This window comes from Pholcus phalangioides, unplaced genomic scaffold, assembly GCF_987345545.1.
Source record: "Pholcus phalangioides strain wild (caught in Gottingen) unplaced genomic scaffold, Ppha-v1.0 ptg000031l_1, whole genome shotgun sequence".
Lineage (NCBI taxonomy): Eukaryota > Metazoa > Arthropoda > Arachnida > Araneae > Pholcidae > Pholcus > Pholcus phalangioides.
In genome coordinates, this window is record NW_028301621.1 from 5,933,017 (window position 1) to 5,953,547 (window position 20,531).

Consider the following 20,531-nt stretch of genomic DNA (forward strand, 5'->3'; position numbering starts at 1 on the left):
GAGTCCTGGTGACAATTTGTCAATTTTCTTTGCTGTAAATTAATAAGTAAATATATGAGTAAAAGGCGGAAAGTTCAACAAATATCCTAGCCCAGGCACCTACTTCAGGATTCATGCTAGGTATAATTATGCGCAATCTTTAATCTTTCCGTGACATAGTAGAATTCACCAAACTGCCTTCAAAAATGCCTCATCTTTTTTATTTTTTTTAAAATAAAGTACGTTTTCTTCCAATTTTCGGCAGGTGCCAAGTTCCATTCAGAAATCAACTTTACAATTTTTTATCTGGGGCACGTCAATGCTAAAACAGGAGGCTTTTGAGGATACGAGAAATCTCAACAACGCTTCTGAGTGGGTTAAAGTGTCTCAAAGATGAAAGTCGGAAGCACCAACAATCTTATGAGTAATACAGAAATTTTGACCCTTGTAGCAATAGTCGCGGACATTGAATCGATAATTGAGATCTTCATTTCCCTTCTTAGATTAGTTTAGCGAATGAAGAAAGAACTAGCGTTCAATTCATTACGCTACAAGCTTTACTACATACACGACTATCTTTATATGTATTGCTATTATACGGAAGGTGAATCCGATGCTACAGTATTTTTTATCATAAAAACTTTGTTTATACAGGATATTGCATAACTGATGAGATGAGAAAAAAAAAATCAACGAACCCTAAAAATCGATAAGCGAAAACGACTGCCATTTATAAATATTCTACTCCGATGAAAGTGTTTTTCACTAGAAAATTTCACATCTGCTTCTTTTGAAACGAACAAAATAAATTGAGCAAATAATAAGTTACGAGTTTTTTTCGTTTGAGAAATAATAATGAAGAAAAAAAAAAAAAGAAACAGCAAAGAGCTTTTTTGACGGCTTTGGCAAGTTGCTTTTATTTTATAGTGTTTTTACAAAGTCGATTCAATTATTATAATTTTTTTGAATAGCATTCATTCTACATATACACAAACACACGTACCGCGTGTACATACATGTATACGCATGGGAGGAATGGGGGTCGAGCGACAATAAAGTAATGAGGCGAGGTCGATTCTCGACTTCCTTAATCCCCATTTGCTCTCTCCCCTCCCTTGAAACGCATTTCGGTTAAACGGATCCCGCGCAGGTTTGCGCTACTTCCTACCGAGACGATAATGAATGAGTGATATTGACTATTGTTCGGATGTTACATTACGAAAGGAAGAATTAATGATGACGCGTTCAACGCGCCACGCGAACATTTCTTTTAATGCCGTTGCTTAATTTTTGCCCTGAGTCGTCGGTGAAGCAACGAGATTACGTCGATGAAGATGAAAATTTAGCGACGAAAACTTCTTCTCTATTTACAATAACAAGAAGCCTAAGCTATTATATCTCAATAACAAGCCGAATCAAAATGATACTCATAGCGTATAGTGACGAAAATCATTCCAACACCCGTATCTCAGTGGTTCACAAAGTGCACGTCGTGGCCTCTTAAAAGGAACAAACATTAGCAAGGCCATCGTCTCTGTTCAGATGTTGGAAGGAATCGGAATTCACCCAATTTTTGTACAATTAATATTTTTGTGAGACTTGTTTGCTACAAGAAGCGATCGCAGAGTTCCCGAACTGACAGTATGTATCCGAGTGGCGTATTAGTAAGATGTTCGTTTTCCACTATGACGGTTACGAGTCAAGGTCTACGAGTTCGAATCCAAGCAAAAACATCAGAAATAACTTCGTTTATTACTACCGAGCCTGGGGCGACCACCGATTGGTGGCACCTTTGTTTCACACGCAATTCCACTGGCTGCCGAATGTCGATATATGACCGGAGTTGGTGTGCGGTAAAGTAAACTGACATTATAGGATACATTTATCTAAGTGTTCATCACATTGCTATGAATAGCTTTCAAAGTTTTCTTTTTAAACTGAATACGCAAATTCTAGGGTTTTTGTCGCCGTTAGGAGTAGGTCTTCTCACAGGGTGTACACGAATCCTTTGCGTTGCCCTCAATCCCTTTCGAAGTCCCAATTTACTTGTTAGATATTTACTTGTTTCATTCCCGGAAATATCGAAAATTGCATATGGCCAAATGAGATGAATACGAATGATGAACACAGTGGAGTTATTATTTCTTCTAAACCGATACCAAACTTTGTGGACAGCTACTTAAAGTGGTAGATCATTCAATTTACAGCGAACAAACTTCGTGTTTTTTTTTTTGCTTCACTAGATCTCTAGAAAAGAAGATCATGTGTATATTCAGTTCAATTACGTGGGATTGCTTGTGTTCGTCAAAAGATGTCTATAATGATTATAGTGTTTTAGTTATTCTTGGCCAAGTTAAAAAAAAAAACCCAGCATGTTATTTTTACAAACGTAGTGCTTTATGGTTGCCAAAATTCCCTATTGAGATTTTGAGCATTTCAGCCGTATTTTTTTCTCGTGTTAAGTAAAACTTTGAAACTGAAGCACGCATACACATGACTCATCTGGTCGTATATAGGTAACATTTCCTTCAGATTCAAAATTATCCTCCCTTTCAGTTACTCGGCCGCCTTTATTTTTTGTGGTGAAAATCCAGAAACTTTCTGATCGCACCTTTTATGGCCAATAGAGCCACATTCGTCAAACGTTTGAGAACCACTGCCTTCTCGGTCTACGTGGAAGCTAACTTTCCGCGGTGTCATTCGGACTCTGACAATTCTTTTTTCATTCTCTATCTATTACGAATTGCTAAAGACGATATTATAATAACACTTTTATATAATTAGCACTTGGAAGACGTCGTAAGTAAAGGCTCGTGACTAGGTTATACGAGGAAGAACGTCATTTGAATTATGCTACGATGCGCAGTAAATATAATCTAGATATAGTGGTTTAAACGGTCATGAACGATGCGCATCACCCTGAACACCTTCAGTTAAGAATGTCGAGGTGCTGTTCGAATAACCGACACATATTACTAATTATACCGAAAAACGAATGAATGTGGTTCCGTTCTGCTTTGCCTCAGTCTCATTACTTTATTGGCGCCCTCGTGAGTCGTGACGTGATTGCAAATCACAAATCACGTGCGGGGGGGGGGCAAAAATGATAATTAGAAATCTTATTAATTGGCATTTGGATACATCAAGATGGTGGTGACAATGATGACAGGTTACCGGAATGCAAAAATTTCACTCTAGGTCAGAGTCTGCACGCCCAACCAGTGTTGCAAGCATTACATTGTCATCGAGGGATGTGTAGAGTGATTTGATGTTGCCATATAAAGAAACTGGAATTTCTTTTTCTTTTTTTTCGCGTTTTGAAACTGAGGGGAAAGGAAGGAAGAAAGGAAAACAAATTTCGCGATGGATCATGGTAATTCACGATTGCCCCCGGTCGGAGAGAGAATAATAACGTATTCATTCTCTTGCGCCCTCTTGATTCAACGTAAGCGCAGAAGTGGGATGAGAGGCCTGGTGCATATCAGCGCAGAACCAGTTGCATTGCGAGAAGATAAGTCGGTAAGATTGATTGATCCTCTTCTAAAAGGAATCTTCGATAGGAATGCGATCGTCATAGAGTGAAGGTGCTTGGAGTATGATGCCACACGTGCCGACCACTGAAGCTATGGTGAAAATCCAGAGGAACAGTCGATCCAGTACCATCGCTACGTATTTCCAGTCCTCGATCACCTGCAAAATATACCATCATTATACATATATCATTATACCATCAATAGACGACACGATCTGAAAACATCCAATCAATAAACGTAGATACGAAGCTCCCAGAATTCAGATTAGACTCGAGAGTCATTACGTATTTGTGATTCTCTCGTACAGTTAATTCTATGTGCTTGGAATCTCTGACTCGAATAACTTGTAATGATTTCGGGACTACGAATTGTGTGGCAAAACCTGTTGAATGGGAAACAGTCTGTTAGTTTTAGAAATGATTTAAATTCTAGCTCATTAACGAACAGAATTTATTTATGCATTCGTATAATGTGAAACACCTGTATACCGATACTCACAGGGCCGGAGAAATTTAGCGTTATAAAGGATTTATCGTTATAGATGAAGTACATTAACACAATGAAAAGTGCATAAGCACCAGAGAGCAGGCCCGTGACCAGAAATTTCGTTCGAAGAGGACCACTTGCATTACTCTTAAGTCCCCCCCCCCCCGTCGCTACGGCCTTGCCAGAGAGTTATATCGTTTGCAGGCCTCTGTGTGTTCCTCAAACTTTTCCTACTCGCAGACCTATGTAATTGAGTGAACAATTTCGCGGACCGGCATAAACGGAAAAAGTCATTTGCGAACTGGTGACAAAAAATTTATGGAAGGAAAATATTTCCTAAACTCCATCAAAACTCTACTATTATACATACGAGAAAGACCATTGAGCTGGGATCCCTGCTGCCACTTATCGAATAAAAACATAACTATCCATTATAATTCAAGTAAAATTGGCTGCTGGTTTCAGAGGACGTTTAGAGGTGTCGCGAGTTCGATCCCCGTTTCGTCCTTGTCAGAAACTTTCTTGACAAGGGGGTACAACAGAAACGACGGCATGGCCACAGAAAAAGATGTTACCGCAGGGAGTCCCACACCGAGAAGTTAGCGCACCAACCTCTAGGTAAGTAAGAAAAAAAAGCTGCCGTTCGGAATCGGCAATAAATTGTAGGCTCCGGTCTAATTAGCCCTCGTGTACAGAAAATGACCGTGGTGCGACAAAAATGATCAAAAATGAATGATGAAATGGTTTGTCGTAAGAATACTATTTGTGAGCACTGCTGCGTTAAACATGAAGACATAGTAAGCGCTATTTTGGCGCATAAGACACCAGTTAATAGCGTTAAAATGATCGTTTCACCCGCATTTAATGCTGTTCTTTCCCAAATTTCCTCCGTTTTTCGAATTAGAATATCTCTGTAAATATTGCACTTAAAAACATGGACTTTTTTTCATGGCATCAGGAAGACGGGGCAACAACTTTCTAACTGGGTTCTTGAGTATACGGAGACCGTATAAAAATTTAGTTCTTTTTATTTTGTGACGCACTTTCTTTCTTTCGTTCAACCCGAACACGGCCCAGGCTCTATTGGTCTTTAGCCAATTTTAGCCATTGCCCCTGTGAAGGGGTGGGACCGTGTCGGAGAGACATTTGTGACACACTTTATTTCCAGTCTCAAAACTGCTACAGGGTAATTTCTGAATGCCTGTTGAGCATTTTATAAATTGGAATCGCACTTCTACGATGGATGGTTGATGAGATAAAGGCCCTTCTAGCACTTACGGGACACCTTGTATATATATGCCTTTATGATGGTGTGTTATTTTTTAATCCTCCCTGTAATTGAAGAAAACCCAGGCAGCGCCGGGTAATATAGCTGCTATATATTTTTGTAGCACATCAGTTAATAAAAAAGTTAGCTAATAAGTTTGTTATAAAGTAAATTTAAAATATTTGAATAAAATTTGATTTATCAGTCGATTAATCGATTAAATTTTTTTCATTAGTCAGTTAGGAATTTTAAGCGATTCGCATTCTTAATTGAGGAAACAATTTTACTATTATATATGGAGAGGACGCTGTTTTTTTATATGTATATATTGTGAGGCGAGTGTTAATTTGTAGGTTAGTCTTACACTCTCTTCTTCGTCTTCCTTTCGGATGTGTTCGGCGATGAATAGGATGCTCTCGATGGCTTTCTGTGTTTCGGGCGTGTACTGGCGATAGCGACCGTTGCTGCTGGTTGCCATCATCGCCTCGTGGGCGTCCTCCGATGGAGTGTGCTGACCTCCCATGCCGTTGTAGCTCACGTGGAGGTTGTCCAGCGGTGGACCTCGGCCGTCGTGACCGTTTCTTTGGTATAGTGTATCGGGGCGACTGTCGAGACCGTTGCATCCACCGCGAGCTGCGAACTTGGCAGCAGAATCAGCAAGCTGCTGGTCATCGGCAGCGGAATGCACCGGCCTGCGCATCAACAGAAGGCGAGGCATGATATGAATGAAGACCCTCCTGACCCAAGGTGACATCTGATGAGTCGAGGGTGATCTGAAATGAACGTTAAGGACCCCTACCGTCACAGAAATGGATAGCGTGACTAGAATCATGGTGAACAGCAGGTATTTCCCCAGCAAGGGAACCGCCAGGGACGTCGGGGGAATGATCTCCGCCAGCAGGAGAAAAAAAACCGTGAGCGAGACAAGTATCGATATGCAAAGAGTCACTTTTTCACCGCTGTCTGATGGGAGATAGAAAACGAGAACCGTGAGGAAGGAGATGCCGACGCACGGTATGATCAAGTTGACCGTGTAAAACAACGTCTTTCGTCGCATCGTGATGTTGAACGTTATGTCAGGGTAAGGTTCCTCACAGCAGTCGTAATATTCTTCGTTGTACTTTGCCGGTACAAGAAGGATGTCCCATTCAACGCTCTTATAGAACTCTGTCATGTCGATACCGCTGGGCACCAGGTTCGATTCGTTATTTTGCTTCACATGGCGAAGATCAACCTGCGAGGCGAGAGAAATGACACAAATTCATTCCGACTTCATAGCCCCACACAAAAAAATATATTATACTTCGAAAATTTCCAAAACTTGAACGAATTGGCGTATTTGAATGTGGTTTGCTGAAAAAATGGTTCATAAGAATGGGGATAGGGGAAAAACCATTAGTACATTGTTGTTTTGTCGTTACATGCAACCAAGTTTCACAATTTCCTTTAATCCCTTCACGTACAGGCCCTCAGCAACAAATTTGGGTGATTGGTATTTGAAGTATCGGCAGTAAAACTGAAAAAAAGAAGAAAAAAGAGCTGGTTTCCTTGTTTGCATTAATGGCAAAAAAATATTGGTGCACTAAATTTCACTCTCATCTTCTGTCTTTCTCACTTTCCCTTATTTTTTTATGTTCTTTCTCCCTCGCTCTCTATCTTACAAATATATAGTAGGAAGATACATTATAATATAATGTATACTCACATATTATGTGAGGGGAAAAAATCACTAAACAGCAGTATAGAAAGAACGTGGAGGAAAAAACAATTTCCGTTTCTCAAATAAAGCAGTGTTTCTCAACCTTTCTGAACCCAAAGACCGGTAAAATGGCTGAAACAATTCGACGGACCAGCTGCGTCCCGTATTACGGGACATTTCTGTATTTTTGGTGGTTCTGAATTTCTTTTTGTACACTGGTGAAATAAATTAAGAGAATTTGCATATTTTGTCGAATTTCATGAAAAGAACTGAACTGAATGTAAAACCCTGCTTCTAGACAAAAAGGCAAATCTTGTACGTCAAATACGTAAGCGTACACGTGTGTGTAGGCGGAGCCAGTAGAGAAACAGGCTTTATAAGCGCACGTAAGTTAAGACGCATTTCGTTCGCTAGCACACCTCGGCGAATTTCTTGGTGTTATTTTGCAGCAATCGGTTAATTTTAAATTGTAACAGTAAAAATGAGTAACCACCAACGTTTAGATGATGGAATGAGGTGGGGCGAATTGTGGAGAGGCTAGAAGCAGGCCAATCTCAAGTCCAGATTTGTAGAGAGTTCAATTTAACGCCCAGCGTCGTGTGTAACTTATGGAAACAGTTCCAGGATACCGGATCCATCGAGAGAAAGCCTGGGCAAGGTCATCCAAGAGCCACGACGGCCAGAGAAGATCGCCATTTGTCGATTATAGCGAGGCGTAATAGGAGTGCTACAGCTTCTCAGCTCTCTCGTGACTTGTATGCAGCCACAGGAACCCGTGTATCAAGGGTGACTGTTTCCAAAAGACTTCACGAGCGAGGGTTGTTTGCAAGAAGACCTGCTGTTTGCGTCCCGCTCACTTCTACGGACAGGAGAATCCATTTATCATGGTGCAAAGAGCATAGAGATTGGAGTATGGATCAATGGGCGACCGTTCTCTTCACTGATGAGTCCCGGTTCAGCCTAAGCACCGATTCTCGCCGTACGTTCATATGGAGAGAACCAGAGACACGCTACCTACCCTCCAATGTCCGCGAAATCGACCATTATGGCGGAGGAGGTTTAATGGTCTGGGCAGGCATCATGTTGGGTGGCCGCACACCTCCCCATGTCTTTGAAAGAGGCACTGTGACTGGTGTGAGGTATAGGGATGAGGTCTTGGAGCCCTATGTTTGCCTTTTTAGGAGTGCAGTTGGCCCTGAGTTCATTTTAATGGACGGTAACGCGAGGCCACATAGAGCTCTTCTGCTCTACGATTTTCTAGAGAGTGAGGATATTCGCCGGATGGATTGGCCAGCCATATCTCCAGACCGTAACCCTATAGAGCATGTCTGGGACGCTCTGGTGAGGGCAATTGCAACTCGCAACCCCCCTCCGGGAACCATCCAGGGAATGAAAACAGCGTTGCCGAACGAGTGGGACCAATTGCCACAGGAAATGATAAACTGCCTTATTTCAAGTATGAAATCACGCTGCGAGAACCGTATATCTGTAAGAGGGGACCATACCCCCGTATTAACCCATCTATTAACCCATTTTTTTGTTTATTCTGCAACCGCTGTTTCATACCTTCCGACTCCAACGAGTGTTACGTACGATCATGCGTGTGTATTACAATTATTGAATAGTTATTTGTTTTGTATTGTATCAATGAATGTACATATCAAATTTCATTAAAATCGGTACAGTAGTTCTAGAGATAATCGACCAAGTCTGCAAACTCTCTTAATTTCTTACACCAGTGTACATTTGTTTCGTTTTTTCAATGGCGTTTATTTAAATTAATAATGTTCACTATAATCGTTAACAAACAACGTTTTTATAGCTTATGATAATTTTAGGTATAAATGCAAATATTCATTTTACATTGTCAAGTTGAACTGTTTTTCCTCAATATTTCAGCAATAAAATTGGGGATTTTGCTTAGTTATGGCAACGTTTTTAGAGACAATTGGTGACGTCTCGTATTTACAGTAATCGGGTCATTTGAATGACCGTTCCGTCAAAGTTTTGTTTACGACGATTTGTAGCGTTATTTTATTTCCTCACCCATCATCCTTTTTTGCCGGAACTAGCAAATTTGTTGTAAATTGCATTTTTGGGCTGCAAATTAATGACAATAATTAAGGATCACAGGATCGCAATTTTCCTTGATGAGGTATAATGAAAGAAGGTATGAAGGCACAATTTTTATTTGTGAATCCATATGGATATTACTATAATAGCAATTGCAGCAATTGAACAATTTTCCATCCAGTTGGAATTAAATTATCAAGTCTGCCTGCGGATTACCTACGCCATCGTCGTGGACCATAGGTTGAGAAACGCTGCAATAAAGCTTTGCGATGATGAAAAAAGAGGTAAAAGAGACAGGGAGAGCTGGAATGAATTTCTTCCATTTGCATTTGGATGAGATATCTCGTCCGCGATCGTCAAGGGATTAAAATCTCGTTAAATTTTAATCTGACAAGTTGAAAAAAAATATTCCTGCAGTGATTGCCCTTCTTGTCCCAAAAATTGTACTTTCAAAGACAGCTAGTAAAAGCTAATTACTGCACCATTTAGACTCCCGAAAATTTCGTGTGGAATGGCAATATGTAACTCCGGTAAATGAGCTGGCTTCTATTGTACACTTGCGACTACTCGTAACTCCTTGATAAAGAGTCCGGTGATCGATGGGGGCCTTATCCTGTCTATAAAGTAACCGTTTAACCGTCGTTTTTTTGCACCGGTCTTGAATGTTAGAAACTGCTTCACAAAAGATACGACATCCAGAAGAGGTGGTTGGGGGACGTACCATGATTATTACCACAACTACACATCATTGTTTGAAGGAGATCTCTGGCTTTTAACGTTCTTGACCAGGACCGACGTAGCAGTATTATGGGCTAGCGGGCAAAGTGATGTTCGGGTGGACCCTACCTAGCTGGATGTACTTGCCTACCAATTTATATATTCTCGAAAATCGTAGTGCCGAATTTCATTATCATACGAGGCACCTATGCAATATATTGGCGGGCACACGCTAAAATTACTACTGTGGAGTTACTACCGGTTACGCGAAGCACCCTCCTCTATCGCAATAATAACTGTAACTAAATTTTTTCCTTAGAAAGAAAAGAAAGGAGAAGAAAAGCGCACGATATGAGAATAAATTTTTTACGCAAACTGAATTCAAAAAGACCAATTTCGTCAAGTTTTGAAGAATTTTCGAATTTCTGAGTTAAGAACTTATAGGACAAGATGTACGTAATGATGATAAAAAAAAAATTGTTATGCATCGCATCTCGGCGTTGATTTAATAAAAGAACTTTTCAAACATCAACTGAACAGAGACTTCACAGCGCAGAACATTTTTTATTATACATATATAATATTTTATTGATTTATCCAAAGAAATTCAATGTGTGATTGGATTCACAGAAGGTTCTTCTGCTGCATCCAGGCCGGGTTCACACAACACCACCTATAGAAAAAGGCCTCCGCACGAAGCTTGTGACGCCAATGAAGAAGGCAATTTCTCCTATTGCCATTGGATATACCGCAAAAAAAGGGTAAAGATATCGCATGTGCGTCGACCTGCTATATCCAATGGCAATAGGTGAAATAGCCTTCTTCAGTGACGTGACGAGCTTCGTGCGGGGACCTTGTTCTATAGGTGGTGTTGGTTCACACTGGAGCGATACGACCGCGTTATCGACACGAAATCATTAGAAACCTTAGTTTTAGGTTTTTTGACCATTCCGTGTCGATATCGAGTGCATTTATAAGAGTGCATTATTTGTAAGTGGGTTTGTACGACCCATCTCGGAAGCCCCAGCGAATCAAGTTTGATCTATGACCCATAGCTCAAAATTTTTTGTCTGTGATTTTTGTACAACCCTCTCGGAAGCCCTACGAATCACGTCCGGAGTGAAACCCATAGCTCAAGAGCTCCCTGACTGTTAGTATCGTTGACCGTCAAAGGAAAATGAATAGCGCAGGGGGGTCTTTTTGCGTTCCACGGGCCCTCTGTGCCAATGGGATTAACCTCCTCAATCCTGGCATAGCCCATAGGGGAGACTAGACAGCAATTAAAGTGGTTTGGTGCACGTAAATTTCCCCAAAATCACATTTTGAAATTTTTCAATTTTCAAATACTATGAAATTTCTGCGTCTGTGTTTATATGTTTTTGTTCTACCTGTACTAATAATATTTTAAAAATATTTTGATAAAAAATGTTGTACAACAATTTGTACAAAAATGTCCACCAAAATTTCATTTTTTGAAAAGTGTTTTGTTAGAAAATTATATAACATTCTTTTGAACACCATTCATTCAAACGTCTTGAAACTTTGTGTGTCTCAACACTACAGTGTTACATACTTTAACAAGGATTTTATTTGTTATTAAAATTTTTATGGCACAAAATATGGGTAAATTTTTGTGATTTTTGAAAATGTTACATGTTGTCGAACTTAAAATTCCAAAAAAACAAAAAAAAAAAAACCAACAATTAAAATCCTAAATGCTCGTGTTAAACTATATAAAGATATTTATAGTATTTTTGATTAAAAAAATTGAGTGACTAAAGTGAATAGGAAATTTTTAAATGTTCCTTAAAAGAAAGAGATTTTTCTCATAGGAAAGCATGGCAAGCTAAGATCGTGCACTATATATAACCCCCCTCCCCCGCCTCCCCCTGTTAAAAAATAAAATTCCATCTAGCTGAATGAAATGCTCACAGAGACTTCAAAATTAGTTCTAGATAATGTAAAGATTTCGTATAGCAAATGTGTGAGGTATGCTCATTTGTGAACAGAAGATAATTCAAGCCAGTTTCGCAGTTGAAAATGAACGTAAAATTCAAAGTTTCACTCAGGACTGAGGAGGTCAAGTCCACGGAACACCTTTACAAAATACTAATTTAGTATGTAGCAAATGTAAAAAGATGAGTTATTGTTTTCTCATTCAAGCACACGGACTCCATGAAATCCTTCTAAGGACCCTCAAGGTAACCACATGTCCCCGGGTAAAGAACCCCGGTCATAGCGAATTCATCACCGTCGATTTTTTGAATCTCGATAGCCTTGGCAGAACGGTGGTTATTAGCGTACCTTGCACTTCTAAAGTGAATACGAGTATACACACACACGTGCGATTGAAATATAATTCACCAGATTTTGACGATTTTCCTAATCTCGTCACTGTTTGTTAGTGGCGTAGTGGTAAGATGCTCGTCTACTACCATGAAGGTTGCCGTCAGGTTCGCGCGTTCGATCGAAGGGAAGAACATCGATAACAAAACCTTTGCCTATCGAGCTTGAGGCAACTATCGATAGGTGGCGCCTTCACGCCTGACCCAACTCGATCGGTAATAAATTGCTGTTTTGCGATATGACCGGAGATGGTGCGCGTTAAAGTAGTAGTAGTCTCGTCACCATACACAACCGAAAACGATAGTGATTTCTCGTTTTCACTTTTTCAAGTAATCACATTGGTGCCCTGATTTCATTCAAAAATGTTACGAGTTTTTTTAAATCCTTAAGAGTGAGTATATGAAAGGTGTTTCAATGACTCACTGGTTGTTGGCGTAACTTGTCGTCCAATCATGGTAAGTAACCTCATGTTTCATTGTTTGTGTGATCACTAGGGCTCGCATTTAAATGACATTTTATAATTTTTATGATCATATTTTGGGCATTACCAAGCTATTCGTCACATTTTAAGCGTTTTTGAGCGATCGGTCAAATCTGAGGAATTTTTAATTTTAAGGTCATATTTTCACGTTTTCTAGGTCATACATGCTTGTATATCTTCAAGATGTTTAGGCCATAAAAAGCCGAACCCTAGTGATCACAATCATTTTTACCTTGTTTATGTTTGCTTTCGTGATTTCGTCTGTGATTGTTGTGATGTCGTAGAGTGTGATAGTGATAGCTGCTAATCTCTCTTGACCACCAATGAAGCTAAACAGCTAAACAAAGTAAGAGCGATCGCAACGAGAGACGTGTTCCCAAGTACATTTGTCATGTCTCACAATTTTTCTCCCTGTATCACCATAAGGTAGGATTCCGATATATAAAACCTCTTATACAAGTCAAAACATTTCTTGATTTTTTATTGAAAAATTGTTGAGTTTTAAACTTTTTTTAAACATAATTTTGGCATTAATTTGGAAATCTAGCCATCAACGACGAATGTGCCAAAACAAGTCAATAATTAGGTTGGCAACGAGAGGGAAAATCCATTACATATTGTAATGGGTCCTTTTAACCGGATAAGTACAGCATTTTCTCATAATTGCATTATTTGTGTATTCGAATCCCGGGATCGATTGGAGGCGGTTTTTTGGTTGTATTTCGGATGCGCAGGAGATCAAGACAACGAGATCGAATTATAACTTACTTCGTGACCGTCGTAGGTCCATGATCCGAATTTCATGAGACAAGACTGTTCGTCGAATGGAAAGTACTCAACGTCCATTTCGCACGTGCTTTTGTATAGTGCAGGAGGTTTCCACACAATCTCTCCAGAATGATATACTGTAGCTTTCGTCATTAGAGTGACCTCGTAATTTCCGTCAGCGCTGCAAAGAAAACAAAAAGACATTTGCGATCATTTCGCTATAAAAAAATCGAATGAATATGGTGATTGAAGATAATGATTATCGTTCAAATTCACCGAACAAAAGAATTCAGATGTGAAAAGTGGTAAGTTGTTGTTGGAAAAAATTTCGTAAGTTCATAACCACGTACCGTAATAATGAAACTCTGTATGGTCAATCAAGAGAAGACTTACCAATTAAAGAATTTCATTGAATTAAGAAAGTGTTTTCGAAAATAAAGTTTGGAAATGTAATAAAGACCCATATTTTTGTTTTTACCCTTACACTTTATCCTTATATTTCGAGCTCCAGTCCTTTCCATATTATTAAAGGTGGGGTATGTGTATTCTATGTAGTGATTGTGCGTGCCGCCTGGGCAGGGCCGTCTTCAGAGCACCATGGGCCCCGGCACCGGGCAAAGGGGATTTTCGTAGACCCCAACCTGACTAGAAATGCATGTCTATATATTAATGCATGTCTTCATATTTACTATCGAACATTTTAATTAGATCTCATTATCTTGCTGCCCGGGTGAGCCCACGCGTTAAGACGGCACTGACCCTAGGTTACGTACTTCAGACGAGGAGACTCGTAGAAACTAGAATGAGTGAGCACGTGTTACGAACTAAAATCGACTATCAGTTCAAATCGCTCTTTAAAACCGACTATCGGTTCCAATTACTCGCTAAATCACCATAGGTTTGAATTTGATTAAGTGAAAGTTTGAAAAGTCCCAAAGATTAGAGACTTCTACGAGAACGCGTGAGGCTTCTGACTCTAAAAAAATACACACAGGATACGGATCAAAAGCGCCTTTATTTATAATGAAATCCGACACGTTACAAGAAGTTGGAAGGGATGAGAGAAAGGTGATGTGTATATAGTAAAATCGGAAACAACACTCAAAAAGTTTTTGTATAAAGATCAGTGCTCCTTTTGCCCGATGACCCCATCACATGTAAGCCCACACGACAGATTGAGATTGTTTCTTTGCACTTCAAAAGTTGTACGGAGATTTTCTGGGTCCCAAATTCAGAAATTCTGCTTATTCAATTACCCTTTTAGACACATGAGTATGTTGCTCCATCTGAAAAAAAAGATGCTGGAGTAGAAATACGCGCTTCATCTCATAACATCTAGTAAAACTAACAATCTCTCCATAGAACATTTTCTCCTATGGTTTCTCCCCCTCTACGTTTTCTCCTATGGTGATACTATTTTTATCTTAGTTTGCTCATAACAATGGCAGCGTAAGTAATGATTCTTTCAAAAAATTTGTCGCCAAACTCGCAGAGAGTGTTGGGTATCCAAGTTTTTTTTTAAAATATCGGCACCCGACGTGATCTAATTGATTTCTAATTGCTGTTGAAAAATTAGGGACATTTGACCCGGACACCCTGTATTAGTGAATGATAACAAATCAACAGCATGATACAGATGATGTCGAGCAAACCATCGACCAATCTTGTTTGCCACAATAGGTTAAGGATGTCGGAAGCAAAGTGATGACCAATAAGAGGCAGTTTCAAGACTACTAATATTGTGAGAACTTCTCGGAGGTGGAAACTGGCAAAGTGAGTGAATATTGTTATGGATCTGCTACTTCACCAAACACAAATTCTGGACATATTGCAATTTACTGCCATTAAATGAGATGGGTTGGAAATGAAGGCGCTGTCTATCGGCGGTCGCCTCAAGCTCGTTAGGGAAAGTATCTATATCATCCATCGGGTTTGAACCTGGCACCGTGAAAGCAACCTTCACGTTGGTAGACGAGCATCTCACCACCACGCTACACGGGCGATTTATGGATCTGTTGTCGCTGTAGAAATAATTTTTATCCAGGAGAGAGACTGACTCTGGGGAGGGGGCGATGTTGGAAACCACAAAACAGCAACTGACTGGGGGAATTGTCGGAACTCATTTTCTTCCAATGCGAACATTACACATTTCGTGACTTGCAAACGGTTTCCGGGTTATTAGGCCAGAAAATCTCCTAGACCATGGCCCGGAAACCATTTGCAAGTCATTTAACGCCGGCCATGAAAGCCTCAGACAATATTACACATTTCAGTTTTTCAATTCGTAAAATGTATAAAATTCAGCTGCTGATGACGTAGGCAGTATATTTTTCGTTTTCCGTTTCACTTCAATGTTTTTTGTGGTTTATTTTCCAGTCACAAACGTGATCTCGATTGTCAGAGAGTTAAAGTCGGAAAGCAATTTAGAGATACTGTACAACACATTTCTTGATGTGTGTGTGTGTGGGTATAAACCCTATGACATGAGTTTATTTCGAATCACAAATACCCTTGAATTCTCGAAGGTGTTTGGTCACGATTTCAGAAGCACAGCATCTTGATATTTCTGTTCGAAGTAAAATTAATTTGTTTTTTTCTTTAATCCACAAAAAGGCCCTTTTTTTTAAAAAAAAACTTCTATCAGTTTGTTGTCCCTATTTTTCTTGGTGGTCGCGACGTAATAGCCGTAATGTACGGAAACCATGATTCACCAATAAGCAATCAAGAGGGACGTCAGGGAAGTAAAAAAGAAACAAAAGAACAAGAATTATATTATTATTGTTGTCTTTCGTCCTTTTCAGACACTTGTACAGCTTCGTCAATGATTTTGGTTAGATACATTAGGTCGAATGCGATGAAGATTGATAGGAAATGCTGCCATCTATTCATACGTGAGACATTATGCAAGATAAAAAATTAACAAGTGATTGGAAAAAAAAACACCATGTTTTTGCATAGTTCAAAAATACATACATGAATGCACACGAAACATGTACAGGATATCGGAATAAAGTGTCCAAAAGTCATAAGTTAAGTGAACAAGTTCGAGAAGACCGTTAAGAGCAAATAATTCTGCACTAAATTTTTGGTTTTCCAAACTAATTCGGTAAGGGGCCGTTCAAGTATTACGTAAGCAAATTTTTAGCCCTTTTTGACCCCCCGCCCCGTCAGCAAAATTTTGTCATCAGCTCTACCCCTCTGAATCCTAACTCATATTTTCATGAAGGGTGGTTGATGACATAAGCATTATCCAAACCCCCCTTCCCCCCTTGCCATCAAAAGTCAGCGAATCGGACCCCTCCCCCCATCGATGATGACGTAATACTTGAACGGCCCCTAAGCCTACACATGCGAAAAATATCAAAGAATGTATGTATACACACAGCATCATGCGTCACTCATTACAAATATGTATATACATGGGGTGCATAGGTAACAGGACGTATGACATTTTACTGGCGAACCATTGATCCCAGAGCCAAACTTACAATTAGAGAAAGTATCCAAATAACGCGTAGTACTCAGATATGTCATTGTTGTTGCAAGGGGTAGTATAGTTATTGAAATAAAAAATTAACTTTTTATACAGTTCCCGAAAGCTAGAATACCCAATTGGAAAGATGTTTCCCTGTCTCTCTTGATGCCAACAAAAAAAATCTACACGTTTTTTAGTGCATTATTCGCTGTGATATTGCAAATTAGAAAAACGGAGCAAAAGTGGGGAAAAACACCGTTAAATACGGGTAAAACGGTTTTTTCACATTTAATGTTCTTTTTCACAACTTTCCACCGTTTTTGAATTCAAATATCTCAGTGAATTGTGCTTAAAAATGTGGAATTAGTTTTGGTGGTCTCAAGAGAGACAGGACAGCAACTTTCTATTTAGGTTTTTGAGCGCAAGTTATAGAAAGTTTAATATTAGTTAAAACTTTTTTATGTCATTAACTATACAACCCCTTGCAGCACGAATGACGTATCTGAGTACTACGCGTTGTTTGGATACTTTCTCTAATTGGAAGTATGCCTCTAGGATCAACGGCTCACCAGTAAAATGCCATACACTCTGTTATCTATGCAACCCTTGTATACAGTTTTTAGATGTAAAGCAATTGTATAACGTACTTATTGAATAGGACGATGTCCGGAAGCCAGATGTGTTCGGCTGGAACGTGTATCATTTCGACACCGCCGTAATCACCAGGATCCCATTTGAGCTTGTAATCGTGCCATGTCTGAATAAATAAGAAAATAAATTAATTAATTACTTAAAACCGTTAAACTGCATATGCAGTCGGTGATTCATCATTTCATTTGAGAAGAAGAAAGGAATTTTCCCCTTTCTCTCTCTTTCAGCCCCTCCACTTATTTTCCATAAACTTAGTTGATGACAACAAAAAAGAGCGATTCCGAAAAAGAAAATCAGAGAGGGCTGCTGAAAAACAGTTTTCCGATGACATCGATACGTCATGCTGAGAACTTCATGGAAACATTTATGCAACTTTACTTTTTTTATTTAAAGTGGAATATTTGAGGAGTGTCAATAAGCTATGGGAGGAGGTGAAGGGTTTACATTTGATACTTCTTTTTTTCGCACCACGGTCACTTTCTACGCACGAGGCACCTACACTTTATTGCCTATTCCGAACGGCAGCTTTTTTTAAATGATGGGTGCGCTAACCCATCGATGTGGAAATATTTTTCTGTTGTACTCCTGTGTCAGTAAAGTTTCTGACAAGGACGAACTGGGTATCTTATCAACGAGGGCCGTATCTCGGCAGTATCGAGGTATCTTATCGACCTGGGCTACTGCGCCCTTTGAAGATACATCAGAGAATTCAAATGATACGAACGCTCTAAAACAGAGGCTGCTATCCAAATAAGATTGAAGGCCACTGACCCTTTCTTGGCAGTAAAATGAAGGCCACGGCTGCCATTAGAAAATAATCTTCAGCATATAATTATGAAAAAGCAATAAAACTCCAAACGTGTTGCTTCATTCAAGCTCACAGATCCCCTAAAACGTCTTCAATGACACTTGGTTAAGAACCTCTGCTCGAAAGGAATGAACGAAGAAAATATTATATGGAAAGCCTTACCTGTTCAACCCAAACATTCGTAGTCATCACCTGTTGTTTCAAGTTCTAGAAGAAAGAAAGAAAAAAAACATGTTGAGAAATGATAGTTAAAAATAATATGAGTATTATATAGATGTCAACTCTGAAGATTCAACAGATTATCACTTCACCGCGCCCAGCATTGGTGCATAACTTTCCATAAGTTTTAAGCACAAACCACCGCCAGCAAAATTCATTTCACTGATCCGCATTAGAAACAGCATATCTTGAATCAATATTGACATCTTTTCTTTTGTTCCCATAGCAAGGTCTCTCTTAGGATCGCGATAATTAACTTCGTTTCCCAATAACACGTAGATCTCAGATACGTCATTCATATTGCAAGGGGTTGTACTAAAATAACAAAAAAAGAACGATGTGATTTTTTTCATGTGATTCATTCCTTCATTTTCAGAGATTTTTGAATTCTAGTTTCTCAGCGAATATTGACCTTGAAAACGTAGGATATTTTAGCGGGCTCTGGAGAGAACAATTTCCTAATTGGATTTTTTAGAACAGGATGATAAAATGAAAAAATAATTTTTTATTTTGATAGCCATACAACCCCTTGCAATATGAACGACGTATCTGATATCTACACGTTATTTGGATACTTTTTTGATTGGAAGTATGCCTCTAGGATCAACGGTTCACCATTAATTTGTGGTGAGAGGGGTTAGTATGCACCCTGTATAAGAATATTAGCAAAACTTCTTATGGTACTTTATGATAGCATTTAATTGTATTTCTCATAGCAGTTTCTTCGAAATTTCAACCTAGCGTATGTTTCAATGGCATAAATTCACGATCTCTTCAATGCCGTTATAATAGAGTTAGATGTCATTTCCATATGCAATGCTAACCATATATTTCCCCGGGAAAAACTACTTTTACGGAGTGTATTTTTTTTTATCATAAAAGAATGTTCTCAACACGTTGAATTTTGTATATTTGAATAGTAAAAAATCGTAGAAACTTGTCACTTGCGTCACGCGAGATTCGTCTACTATTTGAAGTGCGAATTGCGTCATCGACGGCCCCCCCCCCCAACTACTCATTTTCGCAGAATTTTAAAAGATGCACGTTTTCACACACTTATCCGCAATTTTCTGAACACAGCTGGCTCGAAAGAAATGAAAAGCAATCCAGGTATTGAATTTTTAGGATAAATGTGAAGGAACGGACACTTACGATGTCGATGAGCTGCGAAAGTTTCAGTCCCAGATGCACGGTTACTTTATGCGAGTGATTGCCTATAGGCCTGATAAGGCGGTTGTAGTCGCTGAGAAGGTCATCGTGGAGCCTCTTTGCAGCTGGATGTGCCGCATTCTCTTCAACCATCAATACTGCTACCAATAGTAAAAGTACGTGATAATGGACGAAGTTTGTTCTCCTGGACGCTGATCCCGATCTGTGCTCTCGAACCAGCCCTGCCGCTCGTTTTTTCCGCTGCTGGTGTTGATGGTACAGCTCTCCGCGCAAATCATCACCGCGTGAAATGGTCGGGCAATTGTCGGAAGTGGTAGTAGCGTCGTCATCGTCGTTGTCTTCACCATCGTTATGGCTGGTATGAAACTCTAGTCCTACGGAGAAGACCGTCCCATCTCCATGTTCTGTCAGGTGGTGAAATTTCGTTTCATTTTCTTCGTTAAAAAATAACATTACGCTACCACTACTACTAACTAATCGGAATCGAATCGCCAACCGATGGCCTAAATTGAGCTAACATATAGATTCATCCTATAAGAATAAGAAGAGGATAAAAAAAAAGAATGAAAAATTAACAACGAACCACCCCCTCGAGAACAGAAACAGTCGGCGACTCCGCAGAAAGTCTTCTTGCCGAGAACGTTGCGTGGTTGGTTGTGATGCGAGCGCCATCTTTCGAGATTCTCTTTGCTTGCTCTTCGGCCTCCCTTGGATTTGATCCCGATTTTGACGATCACGCGCGGCTGAGCACAATATATTGGAAACACTTCTTGATTGGAGTCCCGATCGCATTCAATGCAGTGAGCCCTAAATTACCATATACATACGAGCTCTTTCCTATATTTTCGAACATTTAACT

The 20,531-nt window shown here is 39.5% G+C and overlaps 1 protein-coding gene across 1 annotated transcript; it reads right to left on the reverse strand.

Moving 5' to 3' along the window:
* Window positions 1-868: 868 nt before the first annotated feature.
* On the reverse strand, window positions 869-20,290 carry LOC149067047 (acetylcholine receptor subunit alpha-like). Its single transcript, XM_089252891.1, has 6 exons — window positions 19,655-20,290; window positions 18,446-18,490; window positions 17,472-17,581; window positions 13,350-13,530; window positions 5,630-6,499; window positions 869-3,669 (listed from the first exon to the last, which is right to left on the reverse strand). Exons 1-6 carry the CDS (start codon window positions 20,123-20,125, stop codon window positions 3,520-3,522), a joined length of 1,827 nt encoding a protein of 608 aa, XP_089109017.1. The 5' UTR covers window positions 20,126-20,290; the 3' UTR covers window positions 869-3,519.
* Between the last annotated feature and the right edge of the window lie 241 nt (window positions 20,291-20,531).

Bases quoted from the DNA above. Each gene is read 5' to 3' on its own strand.
- LOC149067047 (XM_089252891.1), bottom strand. From the start codon at position 20,125: ATGTTATTTTTTAACGAAGAAAATGAAACGAAATTTCACCACCTGACA. The intron at 18,491-19,654 runs GTAAGTGTCCGT...TCTTTCTTCTAG, and splicing joins TTTCGCAGCTCATCGACATC to AACTTGAAACAACAGGTGAT. The intron at 6,500-13,349 runs GTAAGTTATAAT...CTCGCCTCGCAG, and splicing joins GGACCTACGACGGTCACGAA to GTTGATCTTCGCCATGTGAA.